Genomic DNA, 16,486 nt, shown 5'->3' on the forward strand with positions numbered 1-16,486 from the left:
GTTCTGTTTACATTTATACTAGTAAAATATTTTATTTATGTTATCAAATATTTTACCACATTTTTTGCTTCAATTTTTCCCCCTATACTCCTCCTCTAAAACCTAAGTGTGTCTTATGGTCCCAAAAAGACGGTCTACTTTGGCAGTAGACAATCATTATCCTCCCTGGGCTGTAGGGTTACAGCTTTTTCAGTTTCTAGTTTTTACTTGTGTCTTGGGAGTGAGTCTGTAACGATTAAAATTTGTGGGAAAAATCAGCTCAGAAAATGACACCCACGTGGCTCTCTTCTTTGGCTTCTTGAGTGACAGTTGGAACACCCCGAATGTCCTGTTGAAGGGCAGGGTTGGGGACAAACTCGGTCTGTGGGTCTGTGGTGGGTGGTGCCGGTCCGGGTCTGCCGGGGAAGGCGGGTGCCGAGGAACCTTCCCTGGGCGTCTCTCTGCTCTCTGGCGCTAACTCGGGAACTGGCTTCACGTTTTCACCCTCCATGATTTTTCTTTGGTTTTAAAAAGCATTTTAATTGGTGAGAAATAAATTCCAGATTTGAGGCCTGCCCTATCTGTCCCATCTCTTTGTGTCCTTAGCACCCGGGCTGCTGTTCTCCTCCCGAGCTCACTATTCTAGCTGATGGTTCACAGTTCCTCCCTTCCTTACGCTTCTAGGTGGCAAGACATAGTTATTGGTGCCCCGCAGTACTTTGATAGAGACGGAGAGGTTGGAGGCGCAGTGTACGTCTACATCAACCAGCAAGGCAGATGGAAGAACGTCAGGCCGGTTCGTCTTAATGGAACCAAAGATTCTATGTTTGGCATTGCTGTCAAAAATATTGGCGATGTCAATCAAGATGGCTACCCAGGTAGAATAATAGATTGTGAAATGGTTATGAATTATAGATAGATTATTTGATTGATGAGAACTTATGCCATTTTACTGTAAAACATTTATTCAAATGTTTTCAAAAGGTAATGTCTATTAAAATGTGACGTTGTTGATAGATATTGCAGTTGGAGCTCCCTATGATGGCAATGGAAAAGTTTTTATCTATCATGGATCTGCGAACGGGATAAACACCAAACCCACACAGGTAACCAAAGAACCTGGATTTCTACCATGGTGAGGGGGTTGTCTCAGCTTTTTGCCTTACAATGAACTATTTAGGTTTAAGTAAATTTTTCCACTCGCTAATCATGTTTTATTTTACAAATCTACAATAGTATGAACTTTATATTTAAAAAAGGTATTATTTGAAGATAGCCTGGAAATAGGTATAAATGCAGTGACTTGTTTTAATCGTGAAATACCTTGGATAAGTCAGAAATCAAAGCAATCCAAAGGAAAAGACTGTTCTGCACTGGCCGTGTACCCAGATGCGAATGGGGTCTATTTCTTTTAGTAGAATGCTGCTAAACGGAGAGGAAACTGGGCAAACCAAAGGGATGACCGTGATTTTATGGAGGATGGGGCAGGTAGAGCGGCTTGGTTTGAAGTACCCTGGTTGACTTAATATAATACAGTAAACAAACTCATCAAAAATTGGCTCTTTTATTCTCTGAGATACAGTGTAAATCAGGTGACTTTTATGAACTGTGAAGTATTGCCTCATATGTGTTCTTATTTATGATTTCTTGGTAATTGAACATAATTCATAATTGAACCCTGAAGCTTCAGTTCCAGAGAAACTTGTGTGTCTTTTTCAAAGCGTGGGTCCGAGGCTCGTCCTGGCGCCCACTGTCCATGCTGACGCCTGCTCCTTTCAGGTTCTCGAGGGCAACTCTCGTTTCTTTGGATATTCAATTGCTGGAAATATGGACCTTGATAGAAATTCCTACCCTGACGTTGCCGTTGGCTCCCTCTCCGACTCAGTGACTATTTTCAGGTGTGTTAAGCATGGTCAGTCATCTGACATACACTAAACACATACACTAAGATTTTGACCCTTTGAATTGAAATTTGCTATGCCTATACTTCGAAAGACGAAAGCTTGTGTGACTTTGAAGATTTTTCCTTTCCAAGTCATACGTCAACGTAATAAAATCCTATTTGGTAAAATCTTGCTCATTTCGAACTGAGGAAAAAGTTAGGTCACAATTGGTAACCATGTGAACACGTGTCTGGGAAAAGAGCGAGCGTGGGGAGGAAGGAGCCCCGTCAACAGGGGTTTGTGTTCACGGCGACGCGTGTTCGTCCTGGACGCCCGGGCCTTCTGAGCCGGCGCAGCGGGTGCGGTGTGGCGGGGTGCGCCCTCCAGGGTGAAGCGGTCGGTCAGTGTTTCACCTGGCTAACACTGCCTTATACCCATTTCTCTGTTCCCATAGGTATAACCTTAAAATATTCAGCATTCCTAAAAGGTACAAGAGTACATACATAACATTGAACTATTTCAGCAACGTTTCCATTAGAAAGCAGTGTGCACTTGTAGTTGTAGTTTGAGGTTTAGCCCTCAGGTATCAGGAAGACTTGACTTCCTATACCAAAATTTGGTAATCGAGACTTGAGTTAGTTAAATATTTCCGTCCAGATGTAATTGATATTATAATGTCCTTACTTTCCTGTCCTCATAAATTGGTTGACTGCAAACCCTGTAAACTTGTTCTCTTTTTCCTCATACACGGTATGGAAGTAAATTCACAATCCTTTGATAACAAAGGGCAAACCAACTCTTATTTTACAAACAAGGCAATGGAGGCCCAGGACCTGCTTGAGCTTTTAAGCTGGGTCTTGCAAGAAGAACAGGGTGTAGCATCTCACTCTCCCCAACCTCAGGTCCTGGGCATTTCCCCATGAAATCGTACTCGAACTTCATGGTCATTAGTGAGCAGATGCCAGTTAGCGCGAGACGGCTGAGCCCGTAGATCTGCTTTATGTATAAAGACAAAATTTTCGTGATTCACGTCTAACATGCACTCAGAGCATGTGTTAAAATATTTCCTTTTGAAACTTATGCTGCATTAAAGCCTTAATACTGTGATATTTACAACACTTTAGCATCTGCAGCAACTGGTTTTAAAAATCCTGTGAATTTTGCCTTTTAAATAAGATCTCAACACTTTGTATCTAGTTGACGTTGCAGAAACCGGTAGTGCCTCAGTGTAAAATAACAGTAGAAAGGTGATCATTTAAGACGAAGGGAAATGAAGACAAGACCGTGGGCGGCATCTGCCTTCTCTTGGCTCTCACCTCCCCTGTGAGTGCGCGCGTGCCCTCTCTTGCCTACTGATAGATTGACTGCAGAAGTTCAGTCTAGTTCAGTGGAATGGGAATGCGTTTTCCTATCTAAATACTTCTCCAGGATGGCTGGGTTTACCACAAGCCCACTGAAGTCAGTCTGACTGAATCCACATGCTGATGCAACCAGGGAACCTGTTCTAGGTTCTGGGCAGAAGGTGACGGAGGTGGGAGGTCTCCCACCCTCCCCCTCCACACAGGGGCCTGTCTGTGCCTGTGGCAGAGGACAGGTCACGGGCCAGCAGCGGCCTCTATGGCTGTGGGAGGCAGGGCAGGATAGGGAAGGGGGAGAGAAGGCGCTTTTATGTGGTGGGGGACTAAAGGTGTGGAATTCCTGCTTCCTGAGGGTTTGGGAGGTTGGGGTGAGGCAGAGACGGGACACACCAAGGGATGGGGTTTTTGCTTGCAGAGGTACTGTGGGCGGGAAGGTTGTGGTCAGTTCTGGCAGCAGGGGGACAAGGACACGAGGTTGGAGATGGGTGATTCGGGGAGGAGAAGGGAGGGCAGATGTTTGTGGACCTGAGAGCTCAGCAGCGCCTGTGTCACTGGAACTCAGGTGCACGAAGCGGCCCTGATGGCGAGCGTCCCAGGTGTTAGGTGTGTGTGGGTATAGCCTTTTTGAAGTGTGTTTTGGCAAGATTACTCATAATTAAAATGTACATATTCTTTGATTCAAATTCTGCCGCTAGGAATTTATCCTACAGATAAATTCGAACACGTGCTTAGATGCCTGTACCAGGGGGTTTGTCAGAGCTGAGAGCCTGGAAACAACATGAGCGCCCACTGATTAGGGACCGTTTAAGTACAGGAGGCTCCACCGGCTCGGCACAGCACCCCCAGCTGGGCAAACCCAGGAACTAGATTTATGCGAATAGGTGTGAGAAGACCGGAAATGTTAGTTAATTAACAATTAATGGGGGAAAAGCAGTAATATGTGTGAAATTTATCATTAAAGAATTACATGCATGTTTTTATATTTAACTGTAGACAGTATTTGTAACCAACATACAGATTATAATACGTGTCTGAAAGGATGTACAAAGTGACTTAGGAGTTTGGGTGGGGATGGAGGCGCTGTTTGCCTAAGAACTTTAAAAACTCTGGAACTTTAAACAAATTTTATTTATTTTTAGAGAGAGAAGAGGGGAGGGAGAAAGAGAGGGAGAGAAACCTTGATGCAAGGGAGGAACACCGATTGGTTGCCTCTTGCACACGATGGCACACACCCCGACCTGGGACCGAACCCACCCCCGGCTGGCACACAACCCACTGAGCCGCCACACCAGTCAGGGCAAAATCCGGGAACATTTATACAACTTCACATACTGAACTTCCAGTTAAAAAACTCTACTATTGAAACTATAGAACATTTTGGGATTTTAAATGTCATTTAAAATGTTTAAATAAATAGTGCCTAATCAGGTTTTACATTAGTTTAACAGTTCCTTTCTTTAGTAGCGGGAAGCAAGTGACGGGGTGGTGGGGGGACGGTTGTCCCTGTGGGGTGGCAGGCGTGCGGGCAGCCAAGGACGCCTCCGTGCACCATGAGTCCGTCCCCCACGCAGGGCAGCACGAGGCTGAGCTGCGTCCTGCTCCTCTGCCCTCAGGTCCCGGCCTGTGGTCAACATCCAGAAAACCGTCACAGTGACACCCACCAGGATCGACCTCCTCCAGAAAACGGTCTGCGGGGCGCCCAGCGGGATCTGGTGAGCTTTCCCGCTGTGCCCTCTGGTCCCCCTGGTCCCCCTGGTCCCACACGCCTGCTGCGCGGTGGCCACCGTGTGGCCCTGAGGGGCCTCGGGGAAGATCGGGTTGCGGGCAGAGGGAAGCGGAATCTGTCAAGTGAACATGTCAAGTGAATTCGGTCATCAGTGAGCGGTGGGAGGGTTTGAGAGCTAGGGGATGTGATGTTGGGTTTCTTTCCACTGCAGTAATGCTTCTTTTAACAAATATCTGTTTAACTTTATACAGCCTCAAGGTTAAGGCCTGCTTTGAATACACTGCCAAACCCACTGGTTACAACCCTTCGATATGTAAGTATCTACTACATTTAAAATATATTTTCTGTCTGCTGGGTTGAACATTCCGCATAAAGAACAGAAAAATAAAACTGCAATGACCGACATGGGTCCATAAATTTCTGTTTAAAGAATTGAGCATATCTGTTGTCTTTCCTTCCATCAGGAGGGCGAAACGTATGAGGGGAAAACTCTCCATTTGGTCCTCATTTGAATTTTCCAGTGCAGATGGTTTAGTACAGAATGTCTCGGAAAAGCATTCATTTGCCACCACAACTCTTTCCTCTATTCCTGTCTTTGAACAGCAGGGTGGAAAACTGGTTTTGTGGTTGTGCAGTGGTGGGTGGCGGCTGTGGAAGAGCGAGGGCAGGTGCCGAGGACTGTGGGGTAATTGCCAGCTTGTGCCCTTCACTCCCAGCCCCCTCCCGGGGGGGCCTCCGGGCCCAGAACACCCAGGCGGTGTCCCCAAGACTGGCCTCAGCAATTCAGACACACGGGCTCTGCTCCTGGTTCCAGCTTTGATGCTGACAGAGCCTATAACAGGGAGCAAGTCCTTTCACATTTGTCCGGGAAGCTGCTTATTTCTCCTTCAATTTTAAATGATAGCCTTGCTGGGTAAAGTAACCTGGGTTGTAGGTCCTTGCTTTTCACCACCTTGAATATCTCATGCCACTCCCTTCTGGCCTGAAATGTTTCTGTGGAGAAATCAGATGACAGTCTAGTCAGTGCTCCCTTATAGGTGACTACCTGCTTTTCTCTTGTGGCTTTTAGGATTCTCTCCTTGTCTTTAAGCCTTGTCATTTTAATTATGATGTGTCTTGGTGTAGACTTCTTTGAGTCCAACTTGTTTGGGACTCTGAGCTTCCTGGACTTGTGTGTCTTTTCCTTCACCAGATTAGGGAAGTTTCGGTCATCATTTCTTTAGATACTTTCTTGATCCCTTGCTCACTGTCGTCTCCTGGTATCCTGGTGATGAGGATGCTATTATGTTTCATGTTCTCCAGAATGTTTCTTAACATCTCCTCATATTTTAAATTCTTTCTTCTTTTTGCTGCTCTGCCTGGTTGTTTTTCTGCCTTGTCTTCCAAATCACTGATTTGATCCTCTGCTTCATCTGACCTACTGTTTATTCCTTCCAGGGTATTATTTCAGTCATTGCATTCTTTATTTCTGACTGGTCCTTTCTTTTTATGGTTTCCATGTCTTTTTTCATGCTTTTGAGTATCCTTATAATCATTACGCTAAACTCGGAAAAAATTGCTTGCCTCCATTTCACCTAGTTCTTCTTCCGGAGAATTCTCTTGTTCTTTCATTTGGGGTCTGTTTCTTTGTCTTCCCAATTTGGCTGCTGTGTTGTATCTGTTTCTGTGTAGCAGGTGGCTCTGCAAAGACTCTGGTGTGGGCCTTCGTCAGACACTGCTTGTGACTGGCCCCGGTCAGCCTGTTTGGAGCTATCAGCAACCCACAGTGTGTGCACAACCAATCAGGCTGGGCATCAAGGCCAACTTTTATCAGCATTGGGCCAGGGGAGGGTCAGCTAAAGTCTCAGAGTTCCCAGAGATCCACACTAGTTATTAAACTAATCACCAGTACGGCCGCAGTCTTTACTCAGCAGCCTGGCTTAAGCTCCACAGGGTGGGGCAGAGTAATTCCTGCAGGCAGGGCCATTGCTTCCCCTCAGGCTGATGCCACTTGGAGGGAAGTGCTCTGCCTGAGAAAGATGGTTCCTGCAGTATGGGGAATGACTCAGCACAGGGATCCTGGCAGCTGTTCCTTCAGTTCTCTCCCCAGAGCCGCCAGCCCTAGACTCTCCTCCTGTATTTAGAGTCCAGTCTGCCCTCCCTCTGCCAGAGCCCAAGGCAATTGGCTTCCAGTGAAACTTTGTGCATGGGCCCTTCAGGAGGTTCTCTGCATCTCAGGCCAGCTCGCACTGGTGGACAGAAACCCGCTGATTTTCACAGGTGGATGTTATATGGGTTTCTTTCCGGCTCTAGTGTTGTATGCTGGGGAGCCTAGCTTGGGGTTTAGACCCCACACTTCTCAGGGGGAACCCCCCAGCCACTGAATATCCCTCTAGGACTTCAGCTGCCACGCATGGGAGCCCAGCCAGCCCTCTTGCACCACCTCCACTCTCCCTACCAGTCTTGTTGTTGTGAAGTGGTTTCTTCCGTCTGTGGTTATAAGGCTTCGCTCCAGCTAGTGTCCAGGTGGTTATTCAGGATGATTTCTCTGCAGTTTAGTTGGAATTCCAGATGGGTCCACGGAGGTTAGTGTAGCTTCCATTTACTCCTCCACCATCTTGGGTTAAAGTCCCCTAACATTTGAATTTTTATTTTCCTATTTAGTTAAAAATAATGCCTCTAGTAGGAGTTGCTATGTAACGTACAGAGATCAAATGAGATAATGTGGCAAAAGCATTTGCCATTTCTTAAGGTCTCATTCTGCTCCTTTCTTGACAATGCAAACAGGGTTTTTGCCCAGGATTTTGACAGGGCTAACCGTACTCCGACACGACCAGTTATCACTCAGCAGCCCTTCCCTGGAATGTCTTAGTAGCAGCCATGCCTCTCCAGGTGTAACCACCTGCTCCAGCTCCAGAGCAAAGATGGGGAATGTGGAAATATAGAGAAAATCTTTTCCCCAAAAAGGAGGTGCAGAGTGAGGGCAGTCGCCATGCTGGGTCTGGCCAAGGTCCCAGCTGCTGCTGTGTGCTGTAGCATGCCACCCCCCAAGGGACGCTTCTGGGAGGACCCGGAGTTCTGTTCTGTTCATGTTTTCCTGGTTTCACTCCACCTGGAGACAGTGAGTTCTCCTAAGACTTCCCCTTGTTATCTAAAGTATTACTCTGTTTTCTTTGTTAAAAAGATGCCCCTTTCACTACCCCAGTATTTGGCAATAAGTCTGCTTTCACCCAGTCCACACTGTCATACACCTGCTTAGCCTACATCTTTCTAGATTTAAGCTCTCAGGTGTTCTCTTCCCCTCCTTGCTCTGCTGGGCGGTGTCATGTCTGGGGGACCTGTGACCCGGGCTGGAAGTGTGCTGGTGTGTGTGGGGGGGCTGTGACTCTGCACGGGCGAGTGTGGCCTTTTACTTTGGTTCATGACGCAGCTGGCATTTTATTGAGTAGAGAAAACATTCTTGGTGTGACTTCTAATGTCAAGAAAACGTCTCCAGTGACTTCTCGCTGTCGTCCTTTCAGGATCACTGTGCTCTTTTTACCCAAGTGCGGTGCCTGACCCTTGTGTGCCCAGGTCCAGGGCCCTTTACCATTGTGTGTGGGGGGGGGATGAGGGAGACCAGCAGAAACGGCGGTTCTTAGGGGAGGCAAGGAGAGGAAATGGGGAAACATCTGTATTCTTAGTCTGTCGTTTTCTCGAACCACTCTGAGTTTGACACTTAGATGTGAAATCTCACCAGAGCGTTCCTTGTCTCCTTCCAGATAAATATTAATTTTATATTATAGAACTACTTTATTAACCAAGTGCTTATGGATTGTCTGTTACGGATAGAACTTTTTTCTCTGAAGACACTTAGAGAAAACCTGCTTTCATTGTCTGTATTTCTACACTACTGGGGAATTCTAAATCAAATAAAACAGAACTTCCAGAAAGCTGTGTAAGTTAAAAATCTACAGTGTGGTCCCAGTGTCTGAGACTGTGAGCTTATTGTTCGACCAGGCTGCTCTCGCCCCACAGTCCCCAGGCCCCGGACGAAGTGTTCGGCACCTACAGATGTTTATAATTGAGCCTTAATGAGTATTCTATTTGGCTTGCCCCTCAAAAGGTTGGCAGAATTGGCCTGTGAGGATTTTAAGATGATGTGAACTGTCTGGAGGGTTAGGGGAGGTTAGAGTGATTTTGGTAGATAAACGGTTTTAATGTGCCCACACCCTCCCCTCCTTCTGTTATGAGGGGCACTCAGCCTGCGAGCCTTTGCCTGGTTCATTGTGAAGTTAGCAGGTCACTGATAAATGGATGATGTCAAGGCTACAGAGGCCTAATATGGGGGCGCGTTCCACTTGGCAGCCATGACATTTAAAAATTCTTTAGATGGACGCAGAAATTACTGTCGAAACTGTCAGAGTTTCTAAACTTTGGGCATACACAGCTGAAGCGCTCCTGTTTCAGCACAGGCGTGACATCACGCATGTGTCTGTGTGCAGATGTGAGCCAGCCTGCGTGGTGATGTGGAGCCCATTACTCTTGCTTCTGTTCGTCCCGTCTACAAATGCTTTTAGTATCAGGTGTATGTTGTGCTGCTGCTGGACATTCCAGTGGTGGACAGACCAATGGGGTCCCTGTCCAGCGCTTTGCCCAGGGAGGGTGGTCAGGCAGTTACCACGCAGTGGGCTCCGTGTAGAGTACCATCAGCTTCCCGAGGAGGCCCGGGAAGGGCTTCCTGGAGGAAGTGATGTCCATGCTGAGATCTGAAGGTACAGGGTTAGCTGGGCAGTCAGTGGGAGGTGGGAAAGTAGGCATCCGTCTGGCAGAGGCACAGAGTGACAGAGTGACTTACACAGAGACCCACAGGCAAGTGGGACCCTAGACATCTAAGTAGCTTTAAAATAAGCAATCATCTTTTGTGTTTGTGACAGAGACTTAGAGGCTGGTGCTGCCTCTGTCACTCACTGTCTGGCTCTGAGCAAGTTGCCTCCCTCTGTGGACCTCCACTTCTTCATCTGCAGGAAGAGGGTATTAAAGTAGATGCTCTCAAAGGCCTCTTCCTAACTCTACCTTGAGTAACAGAACATGGGTCTTTGATTCACTTTTCTGCATTTTCTGGAGATTTTTTTTTCCTTGAGACTGCCTTCCCTGGGTTTTATACCCTTTCTGATAGTGAGTGAGTGATTAATGAATGTAAGTAATTACAGCGTTCTCCCATAAAGAAACAGCAGCTATATTCAGAGAACCGGCAAAGAATGCATTCCGAAGTCAAGGATTGAGAGTTCGATCATGCAGATCCTGGCTTGCCTCTAAGCTCCATGAGTTTAGGGATCAAGAGCAGGATTGCCCTCTAGAGCTTTGGAGGCTGGAGACTTTGGTCGTGGAAGCTTTATTGGCTGACAGGCTCTCTAAGCCACTGAAAGGAATGTGTTTTACCTTTTCATTTTTTTTTTCATGTGAAAGGTCTCATTCTATTGTCAAAAGACTTTTCCATTTCTGATATATGTTATTCCTTTTTTAAAAAAAAGATTTCAGCCCTGAGCTGGTATAGCTCAGTGGATTGAGCACAGGCCTGTGACGCAAAGGGTCACTGGTTCCATTCACAGTCAGGGCACATGCCTGGGTTGTAAGCCAGGTCATCAGTAGGGAACACATGAGAGGCAACCACACACTGATGTTTCTCTCCCACTCTTTCTCCTTCCTTTCCCCTCTCTCTAAATAAGTAAATAAAATATTTTAAATAAATAAATAAATAAATAAAAAGATTTCATTTACTTTTAGAGAGAGGGGACGGGAAGGAGAAAAAGAGGGAGAGAAACATCAATGTGTGAGAGATATACTTTGATCAGTTGCCTCTCACATGTCCCCTATTGGGGACTTGGCCTGCAAACCAGACATGTGCCCTGACTGGGAATTGAACCTGAGACCTTTTGGTTTGCAGGCAGGTACTCAGTCCACTGAGCCACACCAGCCAGGGCTGTTATTTCTCTTTTAGGCAACCATCCTTTATCAGTGCTTATTAAATTTTAATGTGTGCTCTGGCTGGTGTAGCTCAGCGGATTGAGCACGGGCCTGTGAAGCAAAGGGTCGCTGGTTCGATTCACAGTCAGGGCACATGCCTGGGTTGTAGGCCAGGTCCCCAGAGGGGGACACGTGAGAGGCAACCACACATTGATGTTTCTCTCCCACTCATTCTCCTTCCCATCCCCTCTCTATAAATAAATAAACAAACAAATAAATAAAAATATTAAAAAAAATTTTAATGTGTATAAGAACCACCTCCTAAAATGCAGATTCTGCTTCTGGGTCTAGCTGGGGCCTGAGGTTCTGCATTCCTAGCCGACCTCGGGGGATGTGGCTGCTGCTGATCTAAAGACCCTGTTGAGAGGGGTTCTTTTCTTTTTATTTTAAAAAACTGATTTAGTTTTCAATCACAGTCGACATACATTACTGTAGTTCTAGGTGTACAAATAGTGGTTATATATATACCTCACAAAGTGATCACCCCAGTAAGTCTAGTACCCACCTGGCACCGTACATCGTTATTACAGTGTTAATTACTATATTTCCTATGCAGTAGTTTACATTCCCATGACTGTTTTTTTGTTTTTTTTAATCCTCACCTGAGGATATGTTTATTGTCTTCAAGAGAGAGGGAGGGAGAAAGAGAGGAAGAGGCAGAGAGACGGACATTAATCCGGATGGGTGGCCTCCCACTCTAATTGAGCCCCAATCTTTTGGTGTGCCACCAGAGGGCGCTGCAACCAACTGCGCCACCAGGCCAAGGCCCCAGGACTGTTTTTATAGCTAGCTGGCAGCAGTTGGTACTATTTAATCCTTTTTTGAATATTAGAGCACTAGGTCCTTTAAACAGGGGCCTATTGAAGGGAGAGTCAGTTTAGGCACTTAGGGAATGTTAGGTCCTCCCTCTCTTCTTATCTTAGTTCTGAGTGGATGAGATTCAGCCAGAAACTGAATCTTGACAATGCTCAAAGGTTTTGACTTATTCTTGGGCTCCCCCTGGTGGCCCACTGAAAATTTAACTTTAAAACATTGTTAACAGCAATGGCAGGGAAAGGACTGCTTGATTTGAAACACTCTAAGTCAATCAAAATGTGCATTACCATGAAATACGAAGAGAAAGACACAATCACAGTCGGGAAAAGTGCTCTTCTAAAAGGAATTAAAATAATTTTAAAAGGAGCCCAGCATACTTATAGCTGACTGCACTTTTAAGATCGCATGGTTTCTGTCCATTTTATCCAGCCATCGTGGGCACACTTGAGGCTGAAAAGGAAAGAAGAAAATCTGGGCTGTCATCAAGGGTTCAGTTTCGAAACCAGGGTGCTGAGCCCAAGTACACTAAGGAGATGACTCTGAACAGGCAGAAGCAGAAGGCGTGTATGGAGGAGACCCTCTGGCTGCAGGTGAGGCGAGCGGGCAAGTCAGAACCGTTTTTTTAACAGGACAGAGGTTGGGTTTTATTGTGGCATATATAGATTTTTGAAATTTATACTAGCAGCCCATTATTCAGTACAAAATGAAGCACTGTTTTGGTGGTAGTTCCCCAGTAGCATTTACGCCATACTTACCTCTATTTCTGCCTGCGTTTCAGGAAAATATCAGAGATAAACTGCGTCCCATCCCCATAACTGCTTCAGTAGAGATCCAAGAGCCAAGCACTCGGAGGCGAGTGAACTCACTTCCAGAGGTTCTTCCCATTCTTAACTCAAATGAACCAAAGACTGTTCAAACAGATGTAAGTCTTTCTGATTTTTGTTTTGCAAAAGTTTTTACCATATTGTTATGCTAAATCAAAAGTTCTTAAAGGCCCTATACCTGGTGATTTGCTTTGAAGGCCATTTCTTTGCATTAAATAAACTTTTAAAAAATATATACAAAGTTTGAAGATGTTTCTCCAATTAGCAGTGAATAAAGATGAATATAGAATACAGTTTGGAGCCAGAGTGTTTTTCTTAAGGTGTTTTTGGCCACTGCAACTTATGGAGCCTGTAATTGGCAGACCTTTTAAAAAAAGATTTTATTTATTTATTTATTTATTTATTTCTAGAAAGAGGGAGAGGGAAAGAGAAAGGGAGGGAGAGAAACATTGATGTGAGAGAGATACATTGATCGACTGCCTTCTGCATGCCCCCAGTGGGGGACCTGGCCTGCAACCCAGCATATACCCTGCCTGGGAATCGAACCAGCAACCTCTCTATTCACAGGCTGCACTCAGTCCACAGAATCACACCAGTCAGGGTGGCAGAACTTCTTGTTTTTACGTCAGGTTTCTCCTACGGCTGTAGGTAGAAGGAAGAACACGTTGTATTTTACCATCGAGAACACTGAGATGTAGAAAACAAACTGTTAATCTGAACTTTAAAATCCAGAAATCTCAAAGTTCTGGAAGTCAAAAAAGTAGTAGCAATGAAATAATCATTTAGTGCTAAGTGTAGCCTATAATCTTAGGAAAAAATTTATTATACGGGTTGCCATATACCTGTGAGGTGGGGTCTGTTTGCCGGGGTTAAGCTTCTTGACTAAGCTGCTTAGTCTGGGGAGCCGTGACACCTTCATTTGGCCTTATGCGCTCGCTGTCAGAAGTGCAGTTAGTGCTGCAGTGCCCACGCTGAGGCTCCCGGCCCTGGTGGTCCACTGACGGAGCCTTTCAGAAGTGAGTGCTCACCGCATTAGGCTGAGCAGCTGAGGCCAAAATCTACATGTTGTTGGCCTTTATTATCACCAAGTATAGTTCCTTGTACTTCTGCATATTTTTATAAAACACTTCTGATGTTATCGATTATCACATTAACATGTCTTGTGTACATTCCCAGCTCCGTAGTCACGTTAAATATAACAGGCAAGGAGCCAGTTTTCCTAATGACTTACCAGTGTGATTATCGAGCACCGACTAGCACTGTGCTAGGCAGTCTGCGCCCTGTGCTCTCCTAACCTTAAACTCTGTTTCCTCGTGTGTACCATGGATTTCGTCATCGGACTTCCTCTTAGGTCTGCTGTGAGGATTAAACGGGTCACACATGGTTGTGTCAGGCAGGTAGCATCAGGACCACCATTACAGTAGCTCTATGCAGCAGGGTGGTGGCGTCCCCATGTTACCTACGACCGCTCTCTCGGAGCCACGCAGTGAAGGGAGTGGCAGAGCCAGGCCTGGAATGTAGATGACATCCTACAATGTAGATGTCGGTACCCCACAACCTCACTGCCTGGGCACAGGGTCTTCGAACATGGCTTTGTTGGACAAAGTGGATGCTACATGCGTGCCGAAGTACGTCTGAAGCTCGGCTTTGCTGCGGTGATGGTCACACTGGGAAATGAGCTGTGTGCAGACAGCCGTCACCTGTTCAGAAGCCGTTGTGAGGGCTCCATGCAGACATGACCGGAGTGTTGTTCTCCTCGCAGGTGCACTTCCTGAAGGAGGGGTGTGGACACGACAACGTGTGCAACAGCAACCTGAAGCTGGAGTATAAGTTTTGCACCCGAGAGGGGAGCCAGGACAAGTTCTCCTACTTGCCAATGTAAGAGCTGCTCTGTGGCAGCAGCAGATGCGGCCCTGGCTGCGTGGTGGCTTTTGTTGAAGAGGGATTTACTGAAAGCATTGTGAGGACTTGGCCAATTTTCTTTTCCTTCTTTTTTTTTCCTAATAGTCAAAAAGGTATTCCAGAACTAGTTCTAAAAGATCAGAAGGACATTGCTTTGGAAATAACAGTGACAAACAGCCCTTCCGACCCAAGGAATCCCACGAAAGACGGTGACGACGCTCACGAAGCGAAACTCGTGGCAACTTTTCCAGACACTCTGACGTACTCTGCGTACAGAGAGCTGAAGGCTTTCCCCGTGAGTATAGCTCTGGACCGGCCGGGCGGGACAGACCAGCACCGTGGCAAGAAAATGTGTTGTGATCTCGTGTGTTTTTCTGTCACAGGAGAAGCAGTTGAGTTGTGTTGCCAACCAGAATGGCTCACAAGCAGACTGTGAGCTCGGAAATCCTTTTAAAAGAAATTCCAGTGTAGGTGATGCCTTCACATCCTGAATCTTACTGTTTTAGATGCCATTACAATGTCAATGTGCTTGGCCTGTCTTAATGGCTATTTTTACATTTTAGGTTACTTTTTATTTGATTTTGAGTACAACTGAGCTCACCTTTGACACCACAGATCTGGATATTAATCTGAAGTTGGAAACGTAAGAGTTGCTTCAACCTTCCCATTTAGAATTATTTCATGAAAACACAGCCAGTCAATGAATTGGCCCTTATTTAATTCATAAAAGCAGTGTAATTGTAATGAGAACACTGACTGTTAAAATAAAACCCCATTGTTTCCTTTTCACTTTCAGAACAAGCAATCAGGATAATTTGGCTTCAATTACAGCTTCGGCAAAAGTGGTCATTGAACTGCTTTTATCGGTCTCTGGGTAAGTGTTTGTGTTTAGCATAGCAAATCAGTGTTTGAAAGGACCATTTACAATCCTCACTACAACTGGTGTTTTTTAATTTACCAGCGTTGCCAGACCATCCCAGGTGTACTTTGGAGGTACAGTTCTTGGTGAGCAAGCTATGAAATCTGAGGACCAAGTGGGAAGTTTGATAGAGTATGAGTTCAGGGTAAGTCGTAGCAGTTGGTCCTTTTGTTATAGAGACCAGAAGGTAACACATACTACATATGGTCTTTAAAAATTAAAATATGTAACTTTAATAAATAATGTTAATAAGCAAGCCTGATAAACACTTTGTGAAAAGTGAGCTTGCTGGTTTTTAATCAACATACTGGTGTAAGTTTTCTCCTCCAGAACAGAGAACAATGGTTGTCATTCAACACAGGACAGTGTTCAGAATCCAGTTCAGTTTGGTCTTTTCTTACTAGAGAGTTTTATGTATATGTGACACAGAAACAAACGGATGCCCCCTGCCCCCGGTTCTGTCCATAAAATACAGGCAAATATCAAAGTCATTTATATCTAGCTGTAGAATGTGTTATGATTTATTTCTTCCTCCTTTTTTAAGGAGGAAGAAATAAATTTTTTATTGTCAGTAAATATTTTATTGACACCATCTCTCTTACTGCTTGTGGTTAGTGTCCACTCACCTTTCCCAGGGCCAGTTTTGTGCAGGTAAATGTGGACTTGGCACATACCAGTGAGGGAGACCAGTGACTGTTCTGAACCGTTTCCAAGTGGACAAGCAGTGACTCTGAGCCCTGCTGAATGAATAACATAGACACATGCTATAGAGTTGGCTCATAACTCGTGTGGGTCAGGTCTGTGGGGCTGGAATCATGTTCCGGCAGCAGAGTGACCACTGTTGAGGGGAATGTCTGCAACGAGCCTGCCCCGCCCACGGCAGGGTGAGTTTTCCTCCGTGTAGCTCTTAACCCGACAGACACGGCTGAGACAGGGAGTGGTAGAGGCCGGGAGAGAAGTGGGTGCATTCCAGAGTGGGCCTCCACAGACAAGAAGCACGCCACCACTTCTGGCTTCAGCTGCAGAGGTGGCTCTGAACGAGCTTGGTTCAGAGGCAAACCTGCCATCGTGGTTTACTCAGTGTCTTAGCTGTT

At 45.8% G+C, this 16,486-nt stretch overlaps 1 protein-coding gene across 2 annotated transcripts in view; it reads left to right on the forward strand.

Annotated features, from left to right (window-relative positions):
* The window catches only part of ITGA6 (integrin subunit alpha 6), a 68,547-nt gene that overhangs the window by 37,786 nt on the left and 14,275 nt on the right, over nucleotides 1-16,486 (forward strand). For both annotated transcript variants that reach the window (XM_037151275.2, XM_037151276.2), the window contains exons 7-19: nucleotides 664-857; nucleotides 997-1,085; nucleotides 1,759-1,877; nucleotides 4,834-4,932; nucleotides 5,198-5,259; nucleotides 12,177-12,337; nucleotides 12,526-12,669; nucleotides 14,334-14,449; nucleotides 14,579-14,768; nucleotides 14,857-14,940; nucleotides 15,037-15,116; nucleotides 15,270-15,347; nucleotides 15,435-15,537. In XM_037151275.2, the coding sequence (XP_037007170.2) occupies nucleotides 664-857; nucleotides 997-1,085; nucleotides 1,759-1,877; nucleotides 4,834-4,932; nucleotides 5,198-5,259; nucleotides 12,177-12,337; nucleotides 12,526-12,669; nucleotides 14,334-14,449; nucleotides 14,579-14,768; nucleotides 14,857-14,940; nucleotides 15,037-15,116; nucleotides 15,270-15,347; nucleotides 15,435-15,537 (1,519 nt within the window). The remainder of the gene's footprint in view (nucleotides 1-663; nucleotides 858-996; nucleotides 1,086-1,758; nucleotides 1,878-4,833; nucleotides 4,933-5,197; nucleotides 5,260-12,176; nucleotides 12,338-12,525; nucleotides 12,670-14,333; nucleotides 14,450-14,578; nucleotides 14,769-14,856; nucleotides 14,941-15,036; nucleotides 15,117-15,269; nucleotides 15,348-15,434; nucleotides 15,538-16,486) is intronic.

Source organism: Artibeus jamaicensis, unplaced genomic scaffold (assembly GCF_021234435.1).
Source record: "Artibeus jamaicensis isolate MK-2021 breed Jamaican fruit bat unplaced genomic scaffold, CSHL_Jam_final contig_391, whole genome shotgun sequence".
NCBI lineage: Eukaryota > Metazoa > Chordata > Mammalia > Chiroptera > Phyllostomidae > Artibeus > Artibeus jamaicensis.